At 33.9% G+C, this 25,340-nt stretch overlaps 1 protein-coding gene across 1 annotated transcript in view; it reads left to right on the plus strand.

Annotated features, from left to right (window-relative positions):
• The window catches only part of CSMD1 (CUB and Sushi multiple domains 1), a 1,082,532-nt gene extending 1,065,419 nt beyond the window's left edge, over positions 1-17,113 (plus strand). The window contains exons 66-70 of the mRNA XM_066179810.1: positions 2,011-2,172; positions 3,226-3,338; positions 4,104-4,191; positions 10,803-10,935; positions 13,554-17,113. Of these exons, the coding sequence (XP_066035907.1) occupies positions 2,011-2,172; positions 3,226-3,338; positions 4,104-4,191; positions 10,803-10,935; positions 13,554-13,713 (656 nt within the window). The 3' untranslated portion in view covers positions 13,714-17,113. The remainder of the gene's footprint in view (positions 1-2,010; positions 2,173-3,225; positions 3,339-4,103; positions 4,192-10,802; positions 10,936-13,553) is intronic.
• Positions 17,114-25,340: the final 8,227 nt, after the last annotated feature.

Consider the following 25,340-nt stretch of genomic DNA (forward strand, 5'->3'; position numbering starts at 1 on the left):
ACAGTCATTTCAGAGCCTCTCCAAAGCTACATCTCTAGAGACTGCTGCACTTGTGTTTTAATGTTTTAAAAAAATATGACTGGAGAAGCAGTAATACAATTTTTTCCCCTACTGATTCTGTTCATCTGCAAGTACAAACTCTGTAAATACTGAATCAGTGTACAATTTTGGAAAGCTTAGCAGCTATTATTGATAGGGTTGCTAAACAAACTATGTACTGAAGATGCTGGAATATGGTGATAATATGGAGCCCTTTATAAAAGTATGGTGTCCTTTATAAAAGTATGGTGTCCTTTATAAAAGTCTTACATAGTACCTCTCTGGTTCATACCGCTAATACTAGATATTCACCTTCATGGGTAACACACAATTTAGATTAAAAACATAGAAAAATAAAAATAATTGTAATATTTCTTTTTAGAATACCAGATTTCAAATTTAGCTATGTCACTATTGTAGCAAAAAATGAGAAATGCATAGGAAAAAGAGTTTGAAAGGCCCTTTACAGAATCCATGTATTTGGAACATACATAAAAATTCTAAGGAGTGTGACATACCAATTGAAATGTAATGCTTCAGATTTTTGGTAGTAAGTTGAGGTAACCCTGTGTAAAACCCCATTGACTTTTACTTTGGAAATGGAACACTTCCAGTTATTCAAAGCTGTTACACTCAAACCCATTTAATAGGTCTCTGCTCATTTGGAATCCAGTGATAGAACCAATAACATGCTAATGATATTTTCAAATCATTGCACCCTGAGCTTAAACATTTACTTGTGACTTTTGCACAACTTAAAGGCAAAAGACATGGAAGAAGTTATTTGTCTTTCAGTCAGCATCTAATCAGCCCTCTGATTTTCAGATGTATTGCATGTCAGGTATTACTGCCCTAGGTTTATTTTTTGATTCATTTCTGCAATAAGTGATTAGGTAGAGGAGGAAATATCCATGGAATTTTTTTAGAGGGATACAGAGAATACCTACTCTGATAAATTTCTTTCAGTAAAGACAGCTGCCTTTATATGTCCTCAGAGTTTGACAAAATGCAAAAAAATCCATTTATTTAATTTAAGATTGTAATTAGAAGACTGAGAAACACTTCTAATGTCAGTCTTTAGCTATTTAGAAAGTATCATTTGTAGTGGTCATGGATAGTAAGGGTGAATTTTAATACTTGCTACGTCTATCATTTCATCAAGATATGATGTGATTAGTTAAACAATTGAAAATACAACATCTAATACCTAAATAATTTATTTTCTGTATAGAGGAAAGATACCAATCATATCAAATAAATAATCCAAATACATATACTTCTGTCAATAATTCTTGCTTCATTTTGTAACTGCAGTTACTGAGAAATGGCAGCTTGTTTTAAATCAAAAAAAAAGTTTCATTCTTTGAAAACTTTGCTGTTAATAATTGCAGTAATATTTTATGGAAAAAAAGCTTTGAAGTCTAAAAATGACTGATAAAATTGTACCAGAAATTCAGTCAATTCAGTTGAATATTCATTTGATACTCAGTTGAAAATCACACAGAGCACTGCTTCAATAGATCCATGAAACAAAAGGGTGGCCTATGACAGTGTTTCTTTCCAGGAATCTCTGGTTTCTTTTCCTCATGCCTTAAAAGTACAGGGCTTCCCCTAAAGCCCTGTACCTTTAGAGTACAAGGAAAAGAAATATAATGTTATTCTGAAATGGATTCATTGTTTTTCATAGTATTGAGGACATTCATTGAATCAGACAAGCTATAAAGTGTGAGGTTATTTGAGAACATACACTATGATGGACAAGTGTAGTATGTTATAGGCAATCGTTTTAGATGTATTGTCTGGTTTTTTGTTAAATTTTTTACAATAATACCTCCTTAAAACAGTGGATTGATTGTCTAAAAATAAATTACAAGCATAATGATGCTTGTTATTTCATTAAGATTGTTATTTAATTGTAGTTTACTTCTTCCTTTGTCTCTTCCCCTCCTTCCCCACACCCCTTTTATTTAGTTCCTTCAGATGTGTTTTTTGTAAATTCACTGTGGAAAGGGTTTTATGAATATTTAGGAAAAAGACAGCCTGCTACTCTCACTGTTGATTGGTTCAATACTACAAGCAGCAAAGTGAATGCCACATTCATTGAGGCATCCAACATACAACTCAAACTATCAGGTAAGTACAGGATTTGATGTTAAAAAAACTATTCTTATAATTTTAATTCTTTTAATATGTTCAGTTTTGATGCATTTTCATTCAAATGGAAAATGAAACAAAAACTTTTTGAAACAAAATGAGATAAAAATATTTTTGCTAAAAATAATTTCCTTTTGCGAAAGGAAAAGTTTTAACAAAATGGTCTGAACAGTCTTCTGTTACTTCATATGCAGTCACCCATCTATTTATGCCCTTATATTCCAAATAGATATTGAGGTAGGGTTTATTCATCTCAGAATGTTTGATAGCATTGGTGTGTTGAACTCATAGTAAATACTGAAGTGGCAGACAAAGCGTATATAGGCATATTAAGAATTGTACCATTGGAAAGCTCAAATAATAAATAGTGATTAATATCTATGTTAAAACAATGTGGTATTAATAATGGCATAGCATAAAATAGGAACAGTTAATTAAATGACATTGTAAATTATGCATATCCTATAATCAATATTATGCATTCCGTTCTGTAAATCCAACTGTGACGTTCAGATTTAGCCTCTCATCACAGTTATATTGGAAAGAACTTTATCAGCTATCACTATCTGTTAAGGTCAAGAGTTGAGAGACAACTGCAGTAACTGGTTGCCAAAGAGGAATTTTCTTTCACTGCACTACTGATATCTACTGTAGCAGCATTCTGTTGTTATGTCAGTAAAATCCATTTTTTTTCCAGGTCAAGGAAATTCCAGGAAAGGAGTTCTATCTGTATTCAGAATTATTGAAATACTGTATAAAAAAACAACTGTTCTTGCTCTATTATATTTAAAATTAAACAATACAAACCTATCTTTGCATACTCTTATCAAGTATGATGAGCAAAGGATGAGTTAAATAAGATCTAGCAGTACTTTAAATCTTGAGGTTTTCCATGTAATGAAATTCTTTTATTACAGAATGTTTCTACAAACTTTTAGTTCTGAAAGAATATACTTAGATTTGGAAAGATATTTGAACAAACTGGTGGAAATTTTGTTTAAAAAGTATGTCTTGCTCCCTTTATTTTAATAGGTGTTTACAAGAAGGAAGAAGCTCATTTGCTTTTGAAAGCTTTTCAAATTAAAGGACCAAGTGACATTTTTGTAAACAAGTATGAAAACAACAACTGGGCATTAGATGGTTATGTAAGTACACAGATTTCCATGGATAAAGATGGCTGAGATTAAATTCTGAAGTAATTGGTGATTATCTATATAACTGTATCCATTTTTTTGTATTAAAAGTATGTCATCCAGCACTCTGGATGTCAGTGTAAAGATGGGATTGCCTTTTTCTTTCAAAAATATGTATACAAACTTCTATCGGCTGTACTCTGATTAGAATTTTTAGTTTATTAAAGGGAAGGAGGAGTGAATCAGCATATTTTGCCATGGTTTTGCCTTGTTTCCTTAGATAGGAGTGGGAATTTTACCTTTAGTAATATTGTCCTTTTTTGGTTTGGTAAATAGTTCACTGTAATAAAAAGTACATCTAATCTTGAATGAAAACAGTGTTATTTTACTTTGTGCATTACTTCTTTCTGCCTCATGATACTTTCTATGGAAAATAGTTTTAAATCTGTCAATTCAGAAGGCTTCTATATCTGCACATTAATTCAATTATGAGTATGGCGTGTCAAGAGTTTTTAAACCCAGTAATATACAGTAAATATTTTTAAATCATTCCACGTGTTATTTTGAATTTTTGTTTAATACCACTGCAAATAAATAAAATATAATTTTTAAATAATAAATATTGTATAAGCACAGAAAATTCACTAATATTTGAAAGGCAAAAAGTTAAAATCTGGGCTCCATGTTGTCTATTTATTCTAAGTCAGAAAAGCAAATGGCTAAATATTGTTATTTATTCATTTCAGAGATTGTTTTTTCTGTTTCAAAATATTCTAGGTATCCTCAGGGCTTGAAAGAGGAGTTTTTACCTATCAAGGTGATGTACATGGAAAAGACTTTGGGAAATTTATGCTCCAAAGACAAGGTACAAGCTTTCATAGCTCTGTAATATGTATCATCTTTTGGTGTCTTGCAAGAATGAATTTAAAGAATTACTCAGCTGTTGACTGGAAGTAGGCACGTTTATTTTCCACCACTCCCTTCACAAAACATAACCAAATATGTGTATTTGAAATATACAGTTCAAATCCTAATTTAACTCTGCTTAACATGTTACCATCACAGGTTTTCTAGTGTAGCAACCTAATAAGTACAGGATGCAATAAAAGAGAATGCGTTGCAAGCAGTTGCATTTCTTTTTGAAAGTACCAGGGATATTATGCAATGCAAACACCTTTCCTTCTTAAATATATAAATTGTGGTCAGAATTATATAAGAAATTAAAAGGACAGTATCAACTTTTGACAGTGTCCTTTGGAGAGTGCCTGTTGCTGGTGGATGTTTTCAGAATATATATGTATTTGGACCGAATTTTACTTCACTGTCAAAAATATTAAATGAGTGTCTGAGGTATGTATTATAGCTATGGGCTCGAGTACTTTAGCAGCTGGTCTAGGACTAGTCATTTTATTCATAAAATAGCATAAAAAACATTTACTTATGAAATATTCACTCGTAAAACATTTTTGGCAAATACGAAGTGTAGACATCTGCATTTCCTGATCCTGGAACCACTGTAAAGTCGTCAGTGTACAGTATATGGACATACAGGTACTGGTCTAGGAAGAAGAGACGGTCTAGCCAATATCTCTATGGCAGACTGTATGTACATTTTATAAATTGCTTTGGTTCCATTAGCTTCACTGGTGCTGCACCCAGTGCTCTTTAGAGCTCTGTCAAATCTCTCTTGTACTTCTTTGCTCTATTAAGTACTGTGGTAGCAGTTATGCTTTGGATTTGCTTGTCTTGGCCATTTCTCAAATTGCTAAGTATGTTTAATGACATGGGACAGAAACCCATCTCTTCAGAGTCCCAGCATAAGCGCTGCCAATTATTGAAGCCAAATAGAAATCCAATCTTCAGAGTAAACTCTCGTGTGGGACAGATTATTTGTCTGCTTCTACTTTCATGCACTCTTTACTGCTGTAATATCTAAGCTGCTTTTGCTTTCTGATTTTAACTATCACACTGTAAAAGTAGAGCACCAATATTTGTTCAAATATCTGTCTATTAAGCAGCCTTTTTTATCTTGAAACAGTAAGAATGTGGTTTGTTGTTTTTGTTTCTGGGGAGGGCATATATTTGTACTTTCTATTTTCATAAGCAAGGTGAAAAATATATCCATGGTTTTCCAGCTACTTAAAAGAAAAGTTTGATTCTATGTGAAATTGATAATTCATGACAGTAAATGAAGAATAAGCAGAAAGTTAAACAGTTACAAAATTTTTCAGTGGATATATTCTACAGCAGTGGCAAATATTGTCCATATTACCTGTTAGAGCTGTAATGTAAGAGATCAGTTTGTGCAAGGCTAGTAAGGAGCTGGAGTGTCCAAGTTAATCCTGCATTCCCGCGCTGAGGACCTCTCATCTTCTGTTTTGACGTCTTTGTAGAGAGCTTGCTGCAAATGCAGATACCATCTCCTTTACAAGATTGCTAAATTGACACTGATTTTCTGTAAGTCGCTTATTCTCTATTGAATAAACAACAACGAAAAGGAAATAGCAAATTTCCATCCAATGCACATGATATTTGTCAATACCCTCTTATTTTCGGGGATAATTTGGTTTTGTTTTAAAAATCTATTCTGTTCATGGATATTCTGCTGAGATGATAATCTCATATAGCCTCTCTCTGAAGACTTAAAATATTTCTGGTTTTTAAGTAAGTTAAATTATTTGCTGCCTTTACAGTAAGCCAAAGGTACAGATAAACTACTGCATACATAAAGCAATACGAAATTCTTAATCTGCAAACATATTTCAAAGACAGCATTTATGGAGAACTACTTCGTTATGTGGGAAAGACCAAAGTATTTGATCAATAACTTTCTATAACACAATGCTAGGAAAAAAAATGGTTTCAGTGGCCATCACAGAATCACAGAATACTTTGAGTTGGAAGGGACCCACAAGGAAAATCATGTCCAACTCTTAAATGAATGACTCATATGGCAATCAAACCCACAATGTTGACATTATTAAAACTGTGCTCAAACAACTGAGTATTCTCAGTCTTGGAACTTAATGACATGAAAGCAGAAAGAACTTTTCTTTCTTGGTACTTTTCATCCTTTCTCAGAAGCAATTTTGGCTGTAGCCTTAGAAAACAACCCAAAGGACAAAGAAATTTGTTATAAGTCTGTTTAGAGAACTAGAACTGTACCTGAGCCTTCTTAAGAGGCCCAAGCTGTGACACCAAATTATTTAACCTCTTTTGACAAGTAATCAGTAATTTCTGAGGGCTTTTTGTCCATTAGGTTATAGCAACTTGGTTTCTAAATGCTGCCAGTCTGTGGCTAAGTTCAGTTTCAGGAATTGTTGAGTGTCTATGCCTCAACACTAATCTTCTGGAACATGTTTATTCTAAAATCTTATTCATTCCAGTCCACTTCTTTTAAAATGGTATAAAAAGGTGGCTTTGTGAGAAGAGAAACCATTTTCACAAAAGTATTATTTTCCTGAATTTATTTTCTCTGGAGAAATACAATGACCCACCTCTTTTCAATTTTTTCTTTCCTCAAAGTACTTTTTGACTTGTCTAGATTGATATAACATACTAACAAAAAATGAAATACGCATAATTAATTTGCATCTGTGTTATATTAGATCAATGGCTGTGGAATACACATTCATTACTGGAAATTAATCAACTCTTAAAAGTGTTTAATATCATTAGACATGTGAATTTTAAATTTCACCCTATAAGTCTTCCTTCCTCTCCAGATCATTTCACACAACTTCCATCATTCACAAGGAAACTCTACACCTAAACAGGGTACCGAAAGCTCCAGAGTACAGAGCTGTTGTGTGTTAGCTAAAACAAACAAACAGCTGTCTGGAGTAATGAACTATGAAACTGTATGGTAACACACATCTACACCCAGTGAGGCACCTATCCAAAGAGTCTTTGCTGTCCAGAGGGTTCAGTTAGGTGAAGAAGTTCCAGCCTATGTTGTTCCTTGGAAGCTGCTGATTTGCTTTCTGTGTTGGTATTTTTTTCTCTTAAATCTTTGACCTGCTAACCATACTTGTCTCAGAAATTACTCTTAGGCATGTAATTCTACTTTTCTTACTGTTGCATGGCCTTTGCTGTCACGCTTTCTCTGACTTGAACAGCATTTCTCTTAGTAAAACTGAGCCATGCTGTACAGATGCCAGACAACTGAAACTCCAAACTAGGAGTCAAAGGAGAAATGCATATGATAGATCCAAACAATGATAAAATGTTCTTAATCACACAGTCATGGAATAGCTTCGGTCAGAAGGGCAGGTTTGCCACCATGAGACCAGGTTGCACAGTATTTTCTTTAAAAACGTATTATTTTCTATTAGATATAAATGACAATACTTTTCAGTCACCTCAATGATAGAAATATACAGCTTGTACATTAGTGAATTCACTGTGTGTTATCAAAATTTGAATTCATCTACTGCTGCTGTTTTAGAAAGCTAAAAGCCCTGTTATTATGAGAACTGTTAAAAAAAACCTGAAAACATTTACAATCTTACTGAACATCCCTCTATTAAATAACATATTTCCCAAAAGTATGGGTGTTTTAGTGAAAAGCAAATCAAATTATCTTTTTCATACATTTTTTGTGTGTGTTTGTGTGTATATTTAGGTATTTCCACTTTTCTGTTTTAGATGTGGTAGTAATCGCTACCTTAATTTGGGCAGTACAATATGCTTTCCATTTCTTACTATGATAATGCTGTCAGAAGAATGACAAAGTTCACATCAGGATATGTTCAATCACAAACAGGTCTGAAAATTATTCTAATAAGTAGACCAGACTGTGTTGAAGTTATACTGAGCCTCATACATGTGTAAAATTCAGATTATGCAAATCTGCAGTGAAGTTTCTTTTCCTGATGAAAAGCATGTGCAATGCAGTCTGAACCTGGTCAACTCCAGGTTAAAACTGTACAATTAAAGGTTGTAAACTTCAGCCAAAAATGTCGAGTTTTGTTACCTTAATGTGGTACTTCAAAAACTGTAGAGATATAGAATATGAGATTACCTCCATTAGAAGTTTTGTGTAAAGTATTAAATCTGAATCAGTTATCCAATGCAGATAACTTCAAAGAAACAAAGAGTGTCATACATTTACAGAAAGTTTCTTACACTTAAAGAAAGAGTAAATTTGTGCCTGTTTTTAAATCCTGAGCTACACAGCACTTTTTTAAAAATAACTTAATGAAACAAAAAGTTCATACTAAGAATTGCTCATTACAAGTTTTTTAAAAAATTATAACTTCTCTGCTACTTGTACATTCAAATGTGTCTATCATATGTTTCATGATAATAGCATTGAGATATAAGTTCACACATATTTCTATTTTGATTTTTTTATAAGAGTTTGAATATTAACTCTAGATTTTATTTATTTGACTTCAATGAATTTGATCATTACTTTGTTTTTTAGTTACTCCAAATAATTGAAAAAACAGCTGGACATTGTGGTGGTAAAGGATGAAGAAAGTGATAACTGAGTGTAGGGGGGTTTGTTTGGGTTTTTTTAAGAGTTTGTCACTCCTTCTAATCAATAAAAAAACATTTAAATCAGTATTTCTAAAACTCTATTACTGTTAGAACTACTGTAGTTTGTCTATCTTTCATTTAGATAAGTTGGAGAATGATCAGTACATGTACAATGCAGTACAAATACATAAGTTTATGCCTAGTGTATTTCCACAGCTTGGGTTTTGGGACAAGTACTGGGTACTAAATCCCAAAGTTTTTTTAAAAAATGGTTTTATTCTAAAACAGTTTGATGTTAAGAGTAGTGGGATGAAGCTCACAACATGATGCCAACTACCACAATAATAGGTTTATTAATTTGAAAACGTTTTCCTTCACCAGTTCTGCAGAGAAATAGGTAGAAGAGTCTAAAACATGACAGAAGATAAATACAGTGAAAAAGATTGTAGTGCAATATTTTGCAATATTTTAAGTGATCACATGCATCAATTCTGGAATCCCTAGGGAGGTTGACTTCATTTTAAAGGAAACTTAGTTACTTCCTAAAATTTAATACTTTTTTAAAATTAAATATGCAAAAGATATTTTAATATTGACAGTTGAAACATCTATGGTTTAAATGTATCTCACAAAAAAACTTTTCTCCTTTTTCTTTTGCATTGAGCTTGAACTGCAAGAAATCATAGAATCATAGAATGGTTTGGATTGGAAGGGATCTTTAAGATCATCTAATTCTAAACCGCCTGCTGTGGTTTACTACCCACTAGATCAGGTTCCCAGTGCCCCATGCAATCTGACCTTGAACACTTCCTGGGATCATAGGAGAATTATTACTTTTTTCTCTTTTTTTTTTGTGTTCTCAGTTTTTGAACTAACTTAAAAGTTTTAGTGAACTGGGGAAATTAGCATAGTGGCCATGTCTCCTCTGTATAGTTGGTTTGCACTAGAGTCCTAAAAAGACTGATTGATGCTGCTGCTATCAATGAGGGAGTTGTGGTGTTTGAAACACTCTGTACTGGTGGTTTGAAGCATTTCTGAGAGGCAAAAACAGTGTCTCCTATTCTTCTTCGCTCTCAACTGCAGTAATACCCCAGAATATCAAGCACAGCTATCTGTCCAAGCCTGATCTTTTCTGTCCATTTCCTCTCTCTGGGGTCTTTCTTTCTTGAATGGGATCTATATTGCTTTCTGAGAAGCTGTGAGTTCAAACTGACAACATGGAGTTGGACCTCAAAAAGCATTCTTCTGTATGAAATTTTCTGTATTTTCCATCAAAAAATTGTCTTTCATCCTTCACAATTTGAATTACTATGGTGGTCAACTATTTAAGCAATTTAGCAATGTGTCTCTTTATACTGATGAAAAAATGTGTTCTGCAAAATGCTTTACAGTCCAGGTTATCAGCCTGTCCACAACAGGGGCCCAGTGAGGCCGTGCCACAGGTCACTGCGTCTGCATTCCCTGCCCTGTGCTATCCCAGTGTAAACACAGCTGCCAGAGGGACACAGACACGGCTGCAGACTTGGGAGTCTACTGAGGCAAACAGAATCACTGTGGTTTATTGCAGTCACCTCAGTTTTTCCTTCCTTGTTCTTGTTTGTTGTGCTCTTGCATTGCTTGTTGGTTTCCAAGCTGAATATTAAGACTCCCAGAATTCAGTACTTTTGCAGAATTAATTTGTTTTTCAGAAGTTATATGGCTTAACTTTATTAAATTGAGTCATGATCAGTGTATTTCATAACTATTTTACTTTTTGAGTATTATTTTCAAACCATTTTATAGTTATCAATATACCATGAAGTGATACAATATTTTTACTATGATTCTGCATGCTATTTATTTCATGTTTTTAAATAGAATTATTTTATCAAGACACCATCTTCTTTAACTCTTGAATAAAAACCCCCATAATTATCTAGATAACATGGGAATTTTATTTCTCCCCATATATAATGTGGAAATTTTATTTCTGCCCCTTTTGTTTCATTTCAGGTCCTTTAAGTGCGGACACAGACCTTTCAAATCACTATTATGGTACAAACAGCAGTTCAGTTGCAGCTGCCATCCTGGTACCATTCTTTGCTCTAATATTATCAGGGTTTGCATTTTACCTCTACAAACACAGGTATTGTAAATGTTATTTCTTCAATAATTTAATAAGATTTTTGGTTTGATTTTGATAGGTAACTAGAGAACACAGTGCTAAAAGGTTTTAAGAACCTAGAAAGACAAATATTTCTAGGTATTGCCATGAAGGAGTTCAGTGCAGGGCAGTTCTTAATGGTGTAAATTTTGAAAAATGAGTTGCTCTGTTAAGGAGCAAAGACCCATCAACCTTCTTGGTTCATTAGGCTGAATCAGATTGAAATCTGAGGTCACATGTTCTATTTTTTTGTTTTAAAGTTTTATTAAATTGAATGCATGCTGCTTCTTTCAAAAAGCTTATTAGTATTAATTATACAAACTGAAAAATCCATAAATCCCATGAGGGAACAGCCCATAATGTGACTACTTACAGTATGAGCTGAGTCAGCTAGTGATTACTGAAAGAATTGGCACCACTTCAGGTCATATGAAAACTTTATATGTCACTAGATAATAGAATAAACCCAAAAATGTTGTCTGAAATCTGGTTTGAAGATACTTGTATGTCTTCTGAAAATTTGTTCATTCTGAGAACTATTTGCAAAGTAGCATTTAACAGGAACATGTTTTTTAAACTTCTGTTCTATAATCATGATAGCAAGAGTATTTTGTGATTGCAAGAAATCACATAGATAATCTGAGGTCCACCAGTGCCCTACGATGCAGTAGATTGTCTGCCTACCTCAGCATTAGGTGATTTGGGAAAAACAAATTGCTGTGGGGCTTGAACTTGGGAACTCCAGTTAAAATGACCCATGTCCTGAAATGTAGGATAGCCTTTTGCTGACAAAAACCGCTCAGGATGAGCTGTCAACTGTCTTCAAACTTGATATTGTAAGATGCCTTTCTGATGCTTACAGGTCAACATTTTCAGATGGCTCCTGTTCTGCAGTGGTGGTGGGAGCTTTAGGAGCATCTTGAATGCACAGGCATTCAGGTCTGGAGAAGAGATGGAATGAAAAGGAAATATTGCTTAGAAAGAGGAGGCATACTCATAAAAAATTATATTGTGACATAAGGGTACATTTTGTAGTTTATCCTATGAAATTTTTAACGCCGTACATGAGCAGTAGAAATATGTATGTATTTAAAAGAGGCAAAACTCATTCTTTAGACAAGCAGCTATAATCCAGCTATAAGCAGTTAACAGTATGGCTGGTGAAGCATTGTACTTCTGCCTAATTTAAATGCATTATATTTGAGATAGGAGATGTTTCTCAAAACTAAGTAGTTCTAAGAATATTTTTCCTTTTCTTTTATTTTCAATTAATTACTTCCACTAAACAGCAGATTTTAGAGGGGATATCAGTGTCACATTGCCATCAAAAATTACCAAGTTGATTAGTGAGGTAAAGTAATTTTAAATCAAACTTTATTCTTTTCAAAAGAAAGGATGCTGCAGTGGAAAAAGAGAACAGAATCCATATGTTTTGAAGGGACTTTCTTGAAATTACGTTATTGATCAGAATAACAACATGAAATTTTCAAAATGATGAGATGGTAATTATGCCCCTAGAGATTCTCTGCAACAGAGAACTTGAAGGCTTAGGGTACAATTTTATGGATGTTTCTGCTGTGCCTATCTCACACTAACATTATCTAATTAGAGCCAGGGTTGTTAATTTTTTTTTACAAGGTTGTACCTTTTATCTGGCTGACAGGGATTACTTCAGGAATGAAGACTGTATCCCAATCTTTCTGAGCAAAATTAAAATATATTTAATTACTTGTACTCAGGAAAGCTCCTAGTTAACTTCTAAGATTGTTTATTAGTTATAAAATTAAAACAGGCAGAAAAAATGTATTTATTTGTAACAAAATTATTTACATATTGTGAATTTCCATTAGTGATACCTTTCAGTGATAGCTTTCCCTATCTGCTATCCAGAATAATCTTATAAGAATTTGACTTTCAAGAACCCTTTTTTTGAAATTATATAATGAGATTCTAAATTGTTTTACATTTATTAAACACCAAGGAATTATATTTTATGCTCTTTTATCTCCTTTCTTGCCTTATTAGAATTATATGTATAAAACAATATACTGAACTTCCTTATCATACTTTTTTAGAATCTTCTAGATACTAAGAGGCATAAAATAGTAAAATATACTATCACAGGATATCACTTTACTATATATATCAGAATATCTGCACAATTCTGGTTTATTATTCATTTAATTATTGGCTTAATATGTTCTAACAGAGCTTTGCATAAAAATCTGAACATTCTTGAAATTTTGATATCTCTTTCATGGTGAGAAAACACTATCAAAAATAAAAGACTGGTTACTTTGAGTATCATTTGATGCTGAATTGTCAGCATTTATGTGAATATCAGTTAGGATTTGATCAATCTGATTGCAGGTGTTTGGACAAGGTATTTAGCAGCGTTTATTTTTGGAAGTATTTATGGAGGTAGAAAGACATGCTGTGGGAGATCTACCTGGAATAACTGGAATAGCAGACACTTACTTGAAGGTTACTACCACTAGCAGTGCAAGATATTCCAGACACTTGCTGTTGTATGAAGACAGAGTGAAAAAATTAGAATGGCCATTATTGTTAATGATAATTTCCTGTCATTTTTTCCGCAGAACAAGACCAAAAGTACAGTACAATGGATATGCTGGACATGAAAACAGTAATGGACAAGCTTCATTTGAAAATCCCATGTATGACACAAACTTAAAACCCACAGAGGCAAAGGCTGTGAGGTTTGATACGACTCTGAACACAGTTTGTACAGTGGTATAGCCTTCAGTGCCCAATATGACTGATTCATAGCCATACCTCTGATGGACAAGCAGTAATTCCTTTGGTGCCATATACCAGTTTCCCTTCTTTTGGCTTTGCTGCTGTAATCTTTAACATCTTCTGTCAGCCTACATGCAGCTAAATTTTCTGGTAAAAACGTGTCAGTCTTCGGGGGATCAGACAAAGAATATTTTTTCATCTTAAAAGTTGGATCAAAATGCCTGGCTGCATCTGCTTCAAACCAAGGCACACTTTAAGGAAGACTGCCAAGTCATGCCAATTTGTCATATCTGATGCCTCAGACTTTCATATTTGTATGCGGCTGGATGCCTTTCAATGCGTTTTTCTGGGCACTTGGATAAATCCTCTGAGTACTGTGACAAATGATAGCACCACAGATTATCCCTGGGAATATTCTGAAGAAATAAAGCTCTCTTGAAGGAGGAAACAGCCTTCCTTGAGGTTGCATACACTTGGAAATGCTTTACCATTGAAATCTTGCTAAAATTAGGAAAACTTACAGTATATTTTATTCATAGGGCAGTTTTGCCAATTCCCCAATCAACCATTAGTATCTCAAAATATTAATGCACAATTTTTTTGCACTAGGGTGTAATGGCTGACTGAGTAAGATACTGGTAAAAATATACAGGGTTTCTACACACTGTCCATTGTATATAGACATTCACTCACTCCTTGTCAAGAAAAACATTCCACAATAAATTTTCTTGGAATATTAAATTGACCCCAATGCTTAGCACCAGTTAAAATCTTGTGCTACAGAGAATAATGTTTCTTTTGTCAATTCTTGACTAAATTTCATTGTAAACATGATTACAAGTCAGTGGAAACTTTTAGCCAGAACAAGAGCCCATTTCTAAGAAATTTTCATTGCCACTATTTTCTTCTGAAATCAGTCATCAATCACCACTTTCAGTATCATACTATTTAACAGCAGGGGGGTTAGCAGCTATTGCTGCTTGCCATGTACAAATGTGAATAGTAATTTATTTTAGATAGCTCATAAAGCCTGTGAGCCTGTGCTCATAATACAGTCTTCCCTTTTGCATTTTTTTCCATTTTTCCTTTAATATGACATCATTTTCTGATGTTACATGGAATTAAAACACATTACAGTAGCATAAATAAACCCAGAGCAAATTGTCTATTCAGTTTCTACTTTGAACATAGAAAAATATTCAACTATCTTTGCCTTCTGTTTAATTTTTTAAACACACTGCTTATTGCTTTTGTACTTACACAGTTTCACAGACATTTATACATATAAAGGTTGAGTAATCATTAACATATGCATAGAATTAGAGGTTTTATTGAATGGATATAAACAAAATGCCATTGAGCAGATTAATTAAATTGAGTTTTAAAATTAGGAAATGATAGTAAATAATGAAGCAAGATCTGGTTTTAGTCACACACATTCAGTTCAAAAAACAGGAAAGTTGTTTTGCTGTCTTTCTAATTCAGGGCTGCTTTTTTGATCCTGTTGTTTTGTTTTAATTTTCTGAATTTCAAAAGGTCCTATTGTCCAGGTGCTATCTAAGCCTGTTGAAAAGTTTTTCTGAACTCCATATGTGTGTAGGTCTGGCTGTTATACACAAAACAAAAAGGTAATATAAGCCCAGTAACAGGTTTTTCAGCTAATGTTGCAGAACGCAACAAAAATTTCAAAGGTAACCCTTGGTCAGCTTAACAACTACATCTGTTGGATGAAAAATACCAGCAATATAATACATAATAGTTGTAGGGCCTGCAGCTGTTGTGTTCTTCATATGAGCAAGAAACTCTGAAGAAAATTTAATAAATAATCTTTTCCAGTCAGTTCCTTGTTCATTTTATTAGTAGTTTTTGCTTCCTTTTTTTTTTTTTTTCCTGAAGTTATTGTGCTGTAAGTTTCATTTAGCTGTCCTATCTCAGAGCCCTTTACATTTCCTGAGAAATAACAGTCATCAGATTAAAGTTGTTGTCCTGATCCTCCGCCTGATAGAGGAAGGTGCTTGGCAAATTAAAAACTTCTGTAGGAACAGTGGGCCAGGAAGGGAAGATGTTGTCTGGGTGAAGTTTCTGACAGGTGTTAAAAATTGACATTACTGCATTAAAAGTCTTTCTGTAGTGGCAATGACAGAAAAAAAGATGGAATTTTGAAAACAAAATATGTACCTATTATTGATGTTTTCTAGTCCTGTCATTACAGTGTATGCTTCAGTGCCCTGTCTCACTATGACCACCAAGGAATGTGTTGGAGGATAAAAGACAAGAGTTAAACGCTTTGGTCTTTGGTGTTAGAGAGCCCAGATACCATTAATCCATTATTCAGTTGTTCATTTTGGGAGCTAATGTTACAATTGCATATCCTGAGTGAGCACTCTTTGATCAGGGGCACCCAGAAGGAACACACTAACAAATTACCCTAATAAGTTTGCTTGGAGTGTTGATTAAACAGGAGCTTCACACTGAAACTCAAGCAAAACAAAAGTATCGCAGTTTAATCAGTTCTATCCACACCTTTTAAATTCCTCTCCTTCTCCAGTATGAGTCTTCTGTTCAGGTTGGATCTCCTTCTCCTGAAGTTATAATACAGAGGGCTGTATATGCATGCACTTACATATGGTGCTTCTTCAGAGTGAGACTCTTAAGATGATGTGCAGCGGCTGGGTAATGGCAGCCAGGAAATCTGTTTTTTTAAAATATATGCAGAAGACTTTTCCCCCAGCGTTGACCAGATCATTATGACAGGCTAATAATACATGCTATATTTTTTTTAAAAAACAGGTTATGTGCTTCAAAGCTGTTAAAAACTGCTGCTTGTATCACACATCTTGCCTTTCTCCAGGCTAGCTGCAATAATTTTTTTTCTTGTGTAAAATATTTTGTAAACAAAAAAAGTTGTTATTAAAAAAAAAAAAAAAGGAGGGAGGGTGGGGGGACTGGGGAGAACACCCGCATAATGACCGAGTCAATCTAATTTTCATTCCCACTATTTCATTCTGCCATTTCACGACATGCTGCTGTGACATGAAGTAGGTGCAAAAGAACTTTTTGTACAGAGATATATTTTTTATGAAGAATTTGTAAAATTATTAAATATGCTGTACTTTTTTGATTAATGTAGGTAAATTGTTAAAAATAAATGTTTTTACAATACAAAAAGAAATTGTAATTTTCCCAATACTGTAAAATTTACCATCTTTAGCTGATTTTCGGTTCTGATCCTATTACACTTGTATTAATATTAAAGTGGCCTGTTAAAAATAAACAGTATTCTCTTTGGGAAAAAGAAAAAAAGAAACAAACATAGAAGACTGTAATATAGCCTGTGCAATGCCACCTACCTTGAAAACAAAATCAGAGTTCTAATTAAATATTTAATTTTAGATTTTCATCTATTGTGTGACCTGTTCTTATCAACTTTGTTCCTTCTATTTCCTTTTATGCTTTTAAACCTCAGATACTGATTTTTCATTACATAAGGTTTCAATAGAATCTTAGTCTTGTCATTTTATGTTCCCAAGCATTTTGTAACTTGGGAAAAAAAATTCAGGTACTGTCTAGTGAGGTGGGATTTACCTCCTATTATGTTACAGATTCAGATTTTTAAATGGGACTTAAGCTATTTGGTTGTTTTATAAAAAATAACTGGTTTATTCTTCCACAAACCTGCATCCTACTCACAAAATTGGTGGATCACATGGAGCTAGAGGTATTTCCAGTTTTAACATCTGAGAGCTAGTTCTTCAAATGTACATACTTTGAATGAAAAAAAAATATTTTAAAATGCTTTTATACATTAGTTAGCCATATATATTAGTGGTTTTAGAATCAATATATGAAATTATAAACATTTAAAAAAATATTTTAGTGTGTATTCATGTTAAAAAAAAAAGTATTTATTTACTTGCTGGCAGCTTAACAAAGAGTCTTCAAATTATTCCTCTGGGAATCAGTGGTAGTATATGAGTGTGGTTGATTTTTAGAAAAAACTAAGATATGTGCATGTCCTTGCTGCCTTTCTCATCCTCACAACCCATCTTTCTGGTAATATGGTATCTTATAAACAGGTGTTAAAAGTTCCCATCTCTCACAGCGATCTGACCGTCCTGAAACTAAGCTGTAAACTGTAATCAGTAACACTCTCAGAACAAATACTGAGGCTCTCTGTGAGAGGGAGTCATGATTTTTACCTCTTCCACAAACAGGAGTCTAAATATGCTAAACAAATGAGCTATTGTTCTCTGCGCTATTGTCAAATTGCAATGACAGCTTTTAAAAATTATTTCCCCTTATGATCTATTGGAAAACACAGCATAGTATATCTAATTTCAGATTCTACAGAAGCCATTTATTGAAAAGAGATATTTTCTGGGTGTTGAGGATAGTTATGTAAGAGCCGCTCTCAATTGAATCTATAAAGAATGAACATACTCATTTTCCAGCTGGCATCTACTATCTTTGTAGCAGCAGTGAGTTCATAAACAGTATCAAAGCAGAACAATTGGTATGATTTACTCAAAATGGAAAATGCTTTTTTTAAAGCTGCATTTAATTTCAAAATCCAATAAACTGCATTAAATACACTGCTGCCTGCTCCAGCATGATTACTAACTTGAAACCACAGGATCTTGATGTCATGTGGCTCAATGCTTGAGAGAGCTGGAGTCTAAAGGTGAAAGAAAAAGGTCTTCTGCAGAATAGTGCCTTTAAATAAGTCAAATAAATTGCTTTTAAGCATGCATCTGTAATGCACAGAAAGAAAATGAGAAAGCAATCATAGACTAATAAAATCTTAGAAGGGCCTGGGTTTGAAGGGCTGTTAAAGATCATCTAGTCCATGTCACATGCAGGGATACCTCATATGCTTTAGGGATTCAGTCCAAAGGCCTTTATGTTTTCTTAGAGTAAAGCAGTATTACAATTTCAAAACCTTACTGATAACAGTTTCAAACACAAAATTGTTTCCACTAAAGAGAACAGGATTATAGTCTGAACCTCACTAAAAAAAAAAAAATCAAAAAATGGTTAACATATGCCTATACATATGTGTAGTGATTAGTTATCAGGACTTGCTTATATATAATATGAGGAATTAGAAGATCCTCCTAAGAAGTTATACATATACCTATTTATATAAAATTATAATTATACTAAATTACAGATATATTTAGTAAGTATATAGAAATGTGAATAAGATTGGAGCCTAATCCACTGGGGAATTTGGGCACAGTTTTTTAGTGTTTAACTTCCAGGAGTGTTTGTTGCTTGGCAGAAGCTTCATCAACAAGTTGTGTACCCAAAGTCCATGAAAAAATGAGAGCTGTAAGATTTTGCATTTAAGCTCCACAGAGCCCAGAAAGCTTAGTAGAGCCAGCTGAACTAAACAGTAGGAAATACTAAGGCAAGAGGAATGCTTAAGCATCTCAGATGTGGCCTGAGGAACATACATCTTCGCTAGGATTCACTCAAAGCTGGGCAGCTTACTCATATCAAATGGAGTTTTCTTGCCTGGAAGCCCCAAAACACAATGGAGTTAGTGTTCCTTTTCCCATTTACACGCAAGAGAGTACTGGTTAATATGGTCAAATCAGGCCTTTAGGGTCAGAGGTCAAAAGCTTCTTTAGCTTGAGGAGAAACACAGAGTTGTTAATCATAACTAAGAAAGCTATAAGCACTCAGCTGTTAAAAGCAAGTCCTGGGAAATTATCATTACCTCTTTATTTAACATAGTAAAAATTTTGGAGAATTCCTTTTGGATTGTGCCTTGCAGACAAAATATGTAAGGAGGAAGAATTCTTTTAACCATGATGTAGGTAAATTAGCATGAAGAATAAAATTGTGTGCCTGGTGGTCTACACAGGAAGAAACAATAGTTGGGTTGAACAACAAAACGCCCTCAAAACAAAGGGTTTTGAGGATATAAATTTTGAATTTAGAATATGAATGTCAAATAGAAACTATTGACCTCTTTGACTCTTGGTGTACCAAAAGTTTCAGTTTGCCCATGCTGTGAAAGAACATAAGGAAAAATTCCTTAAAGGAAAAGATTACACAGAAATGCAGTGTTAAAAGAACACTGCTCCTATGCTCAGGAGCATTCTCTGACACTGCTATATTTTTTAGTATAAATACAGTTAAAAAATCTGAGAGGCTCTAAAAGCAGAATTGTTCACCAAAAATGCTCATCAAAATGAGTTTTATTTTTATCCTTCTATAAAGGCTAACAACTATCTTATTTGGCAACTGTAACTAAAATAGAATAGATGGTGTACTTTAGATGAGGAACCTTTTCCTGTCAGTGTGTAATGAGCATGGGCAGAATGTGTCCAGCAGACTGAAGTTTTTAACACACCTTGCAGAAGATCATGCACTCAAGTTTAATTATAGATTAGGTGAGAAGCAGCTTATTGTAAGATAGCACTAGATAAATCCAAACCACAAACATGGCCAGCTGAGATACATTAAGATGGTGTTGAAGAGAGATGTACTAAGTTGTACCTCCATGGATGCGGTGTCTGAGTAGAGGCTGTTGGAGCAGTGCAGAGACAATCTATAACTCAGTACAGTTCTATTGAAGTCCTTTAGTTGCACTTTCCTCTTATATGTCTTGACTATCCATACCCATAAATATCCACATAAATAGAGTTAAACAGTTCAGGAATCCAGATTAAAGGTAAAGGCTCAAACCAGATGTGGTTTAGCAGGCTAGTGAAGAATTGTTCTCCATCTGGCATTCTCAATGAAGCTGTCTGTTGAACTAGGTAGGAAAAATACGTTTTGGAAAGGAGACAAGTAAATTTGAATCAGAAGAGGGGGACATGGAAGAAGAGTCTTCTATTATTCATCTAAAGTTTTCCACAGGACACAGCACTTATACAGTGTTCAGGTATTATGGACTTCAGGGTGTACTCTATGTAGATATACTTCTACAGCAGTAATCCAATTGTGAGCACACCAAGGCACAGAGAACAGACCTGGCTGAATTATTCATAGGCCACAGCACAGCACTAGTGTGGCATCCTGATACAGAGCTCTTCCACTAAAGTCAAGAGTTGCTCTTTTCCAGATGGACTTGAGATAAGACTTTGGATCCCTGCTCATACAATGTGGCTTGCAATAACAAAAACAAAACAAAACAAAACAAAAAACAAAGATTAAAAAAAAAAAATCCACAATTAGATGGATTAACATATTCTGTCTGATATGCTTCCTTCACAGAAACATTGAAGAAGACATCTTGGTCATAAGAGGGGGTTGACCTGAGAAGCTGTGCAGAGATGGGTTGTCAGGGTTGGTTGTTATGAGAGGGCAGAAGGATGTGGCTCTGTTCGCAGCTCTTTGGAAGTAGAAAAATAGTCAGGAAAAATGGTAAGGGGGTCTGCTGTCATTCTTGATGGTTTTGTTGATAGAGGCATAAAGAAGACAAGATGGAGTAACATACCAACAAGCATGAGAACAAAGTTGTTCAAGAGCTCTTTGGTCTGGAAAGGTTAGATGAAGAAATTCCTAGAGCTCCTGAATCCCTGAGGGAAACTGAGGATCCCTCAAAACATCCAAGTTTATGCTGATCATCTTGACATTGCTGAAAAACTTAAATTAAAAAATACGAGTTCACTTCCACATCCCTCCCTCCCCCTTCCAGCCCCAGCTATCCTTTATCTGATTCATGATAACTGGCTTCTGTTTGTTTTCTGAATATTTTCCATAATACCCTCTTGATCCCTTTCTTCTTCTCTCTATTTTCCTTTGTAACTTACTCTCCAGTTTTCTATGATATGATGAAAAAAATATGTAATACATAAGGATTTTGCTTGTGACTTTTCATTCCAGGGAACAGCAAAATTTGATTAAGATGGGAGATGCCTCTGAGTGGTTGGGAAGGGATTTTAGAGGTTCATATGGTTAGGCAAGGGTGAAGAATAAACAAAAGGGGAGTCAGATAGGTTGGCAACAATTTGCATATTAGGAAAGTAAAGGCAAATTGGACTGTTTCATCTGTTTCAGAGGTTTGTTTGTTGTTTTTAACTGCTACTATAATGTGACAGGCTTAGTGCACTGCAGCTATCACCCTTGTGTCATGAACAGGTGATCAAGAAAGACTTCCTCATTGTGACTCCATCCTGACTACTTCCAATCACTCTCCTGTCCTTCATGTGCCTGGCCATGTTTTGCTGAAAACACTTGTCCTATCTATTAGTTGATCGTCTCATCTAGTTGTTTCATCATTCTGATTTAATGCTGCCCCAGAAAAAAAGTATTAAGAATCTTTCCTTTGGCCTTTCAGGATTTTATGCTTTGTCTTTTTTATTTCTTTCTTTGATGTCTAAAACATCACGAGAAAATGACAGCCTTTCATTTCCTGAGTAACTCAGTACTGTGTCTTCTCAAGTTTGCTTAAAATTCACTGTCTCTACTGTATTTTTTCATATCAATAACCTGTTCAAATTGTGACATTCACTTATTAACTTTCATTTGAAGAAAGCATTTATGTGTGTGCATTCATTCCCTCTTGCTTTGTCCCCCTCACAAACATATACATTCACATTTTCTTTTCATTTTCTTTAAAGAAAAAAATTCAAAAATTTTCCTTCTCCTTCTGAACTCACATAATAGCAAGAAAGCATATATCCTGGTAGTAATGAAGTAAATCAATTTTTAAGCTCTAAAACATAGCCTTTATAAAGCAGGTAAAGTTTTCCTGTTTTCAACAATATTTTTGGGTTTTAATAAATTGCATTTAATTAAAATTTCTACTTACCCTACAAAAACTGTTAACCTAAAGTTATACTTGGAGGAGGTCCTCCAAGTAGTGTATAGTAAATAGCTTGTTGTTCTATTTGCACTTCCTGCAACCCGTTTTCTGAGTATCTTAATTTTAACTGGGTTTAAAGTTTATTCCTAAAGTCAGGAATGGAATGAGAGATTGAATGAAAAGAAAATCTAGTTTCCCCGTGGTCTTGCTTACTTTTCTTTTAGTCATGTTTTTAAATCAATGAATTCTTTCTTTACAGGAAATTTCTGCAATACTGCAGTTGTTAATATTCCAAACGTTGTCAAAAGGCTTGTGCGAGACTCAAGAAATTAGTATAATTTGCTAAAGTTTCAAAACTTTTCTAAGAAAGGTATGATTGGGCTTTTACTTACCTAATTTCCTTCAGAAGTTTATTTTCAAGTGTACATCTGTCCAATACCCATACAGGATGTATGCATGTTAATCCACAGAATGACAGACTCATGTAGGTTCAAGGGGTCTCTAGAGGCGAAACTCCACTTTTAAACATGGCCAGTCCTCATACTGGATCGAAATTTCCCATGTTGGCTGTTTTTTGTCCTTCCATTGTGAGGAGAGTCTGGCTTGGTAGATAGCAGAGAGAAGTCCCTTTATACTTCTTTAATGCTCCTAAGTTCTTCTGGCTTCTCCTCATGTGTGATATACTCCAGATAGTTACCGAAAATAAAACCAAAACCTTCACCTGTGCTGATAAATAAAACAGCACCAAGAGCACTCCCTGGTCCTGAGGAATAAGTGGTTTTAGCAAGTATTTTACCTATATAGCAGGAAATCAGAAAACCAAATTAAAATCTGAGTCAAAGATTTGAAAAGAGAGATATCTGGAAGGGTCTTAAGAATTTCTTTCAAAAATATTAAGCTAATTTATTGCTAACAAAAATCCACTTGTAATCCAAAAACTCCAATGAACTTGGGTACATTCAGAAAAAATAAGGCTTTAAAAAACTGATCCTTGTTAAAAAACCATTTCTGATCTTTAGTTATAGGATCAACTTTTCTTTTTTTTCCCCTCCAGATGCATTAAATAGTAGTATGTTGAATCCATTGCTTCATTTCTCACAAATCTCGTACCAGTACTATTTTTATACCCATAAGCAAAGATGATATTAAAGGTCATGTTAAACTGAATCATTAATCAACAAAAATCGAGAAATGTCTAATATTTAGTGCACCTGATGCATTTTCTTTAAGGTTTTCTCTAACTACCTACACCAACTAGCTGGTATTGCGCAGAACAGCATTTTCATGAGATACTGCAACTGATGAAGCTATGGTATGTTCTGTAAAAATTTTGCAGCACATACTAATCACCACAGACAATACAGAAAACCATTTCAATTGTAGAAATCTTTAGACCATGGCTTTCTTTATGCTCTCTTTACTTTTAATTATTTTTACTCATGCTCTGCTCCATAAGCTTCAATTTCTCGTTCTTTTAGTTCTTCATGTGCTCTTTGCTTTGTTATGTAGACTCTGTATGAAGTCACTAAACTTTAGTAGCAGAAATATTTCACCTTCAGATTTATTCTGGGTTTTTTTTTTTCAGTAATAAGAAATAAATCTTCACTTCATTTTGAGGAAGTTTTAAAAGGAAGAAGTTGCTGTGAAATACTTAATATATGCTTAAATCTTCCTGATTTTTAATTATGTTGAAGTAGCTGAGCCATATATGTAGAGATCTTACGTTTGCTTTGAATACTAAGTTTTTGTATGAATACTATGTTTTTGCCCTCACTTTGTGTCAAGCTTTTCTACAAAACAGATTCTTTTCTGTTACTAGCAATATATTTGCATCCCGCTGACACTTTGAATTAATCCAGGTATTTTTTGACAAGATACAAAAATGCTTCCATTATTATTACACTGTCAGCTTCGCAACAACATCAAGTAATTAATTCTGAGCACTTTTTGACTATATTTATCTAAATTAATTCTTTCTTGATTTCTCTGTAATAGAAATTCTTTTATGTTGCATTTTGAGGCATGCCTTGTAATGTAGAAATATCAGGAAACCTGATTTAATGTGTTTTATGGAGGCCTTTTTTTTTTTTTTTCTATTTATAAGATTTATATGCCAATGATAGAGAATAAACCACACCCTGTATTTCATCTTCAGAAACTTGCTGATCTCCCTAGGAAAGTAATATTTTGGAAGTGGAAATATTAAACATTTTGAAGTTCTGTGTTAAAGATATGTTAGAAATTTGCTGTCAAGAGAGATAATACTAGATTTAGACAAAACTCTTCTAGAACAGTTTAGTTTTTGAAATTAATGTACTTAAATAACGCTTTCCAATGACTTCCTATATGAGTTCCACCTGGTTTTTGTGCCTACAAAATCTACCTATATTCTAAGACCAGGAGGACAGAATTTATCTTTTAAACAAGGTAAACACTTTTTGTTCTAGACACAATGCAAAGGACTACTGTGAATTTTCATTTATGTCTTAAAATTTACTATGTATACAAAATAATTGTTGGGTAATTGAATTATTTCATCCCATGTATTTTGTCAAAATCTACTGGCATGGAAATATGCATCTTTGCAGATGTCAAGTGACATTAGCAGGCCTCATCAACATTAACAAACAGCAAACCCTCAATCTTCTTTCATATAAAACATATAAAATGCACAGTCCTCAGTCACAAAATCCTCAGTTACACAATCTGTAATCAGATACTTGCTCTTGTTTTGTGTAAAATATGTTTTCCTAGAATAGAGGAAAAAAAGAAACAAATCTTAAGTTTAATTAGGATCAGTTATTTGCACTATAGTTTCTCTTTGAAGAACTGGATCCTGGTTTAAAATTACACAGATGCCCAGTGT

The sequence above is a fragment of the Chamaea fasciata genome, unplaced genomic scaffold, assembly GCF_029207755.1.
Source record: "Chamaea fasciata isolate MVZ Bird 193981 ecotype frontalis unplaced genomic scaffold, bChaFas1.0.hap1 SCAF_3, whole genome shotgun sequence".
Classification (NCBI taxonomy): Eukaryota; Metazoa; Chordata; class Aves; order Passeriformes; family Sylviidae; genus Chamaea; species Chamaea fasciata.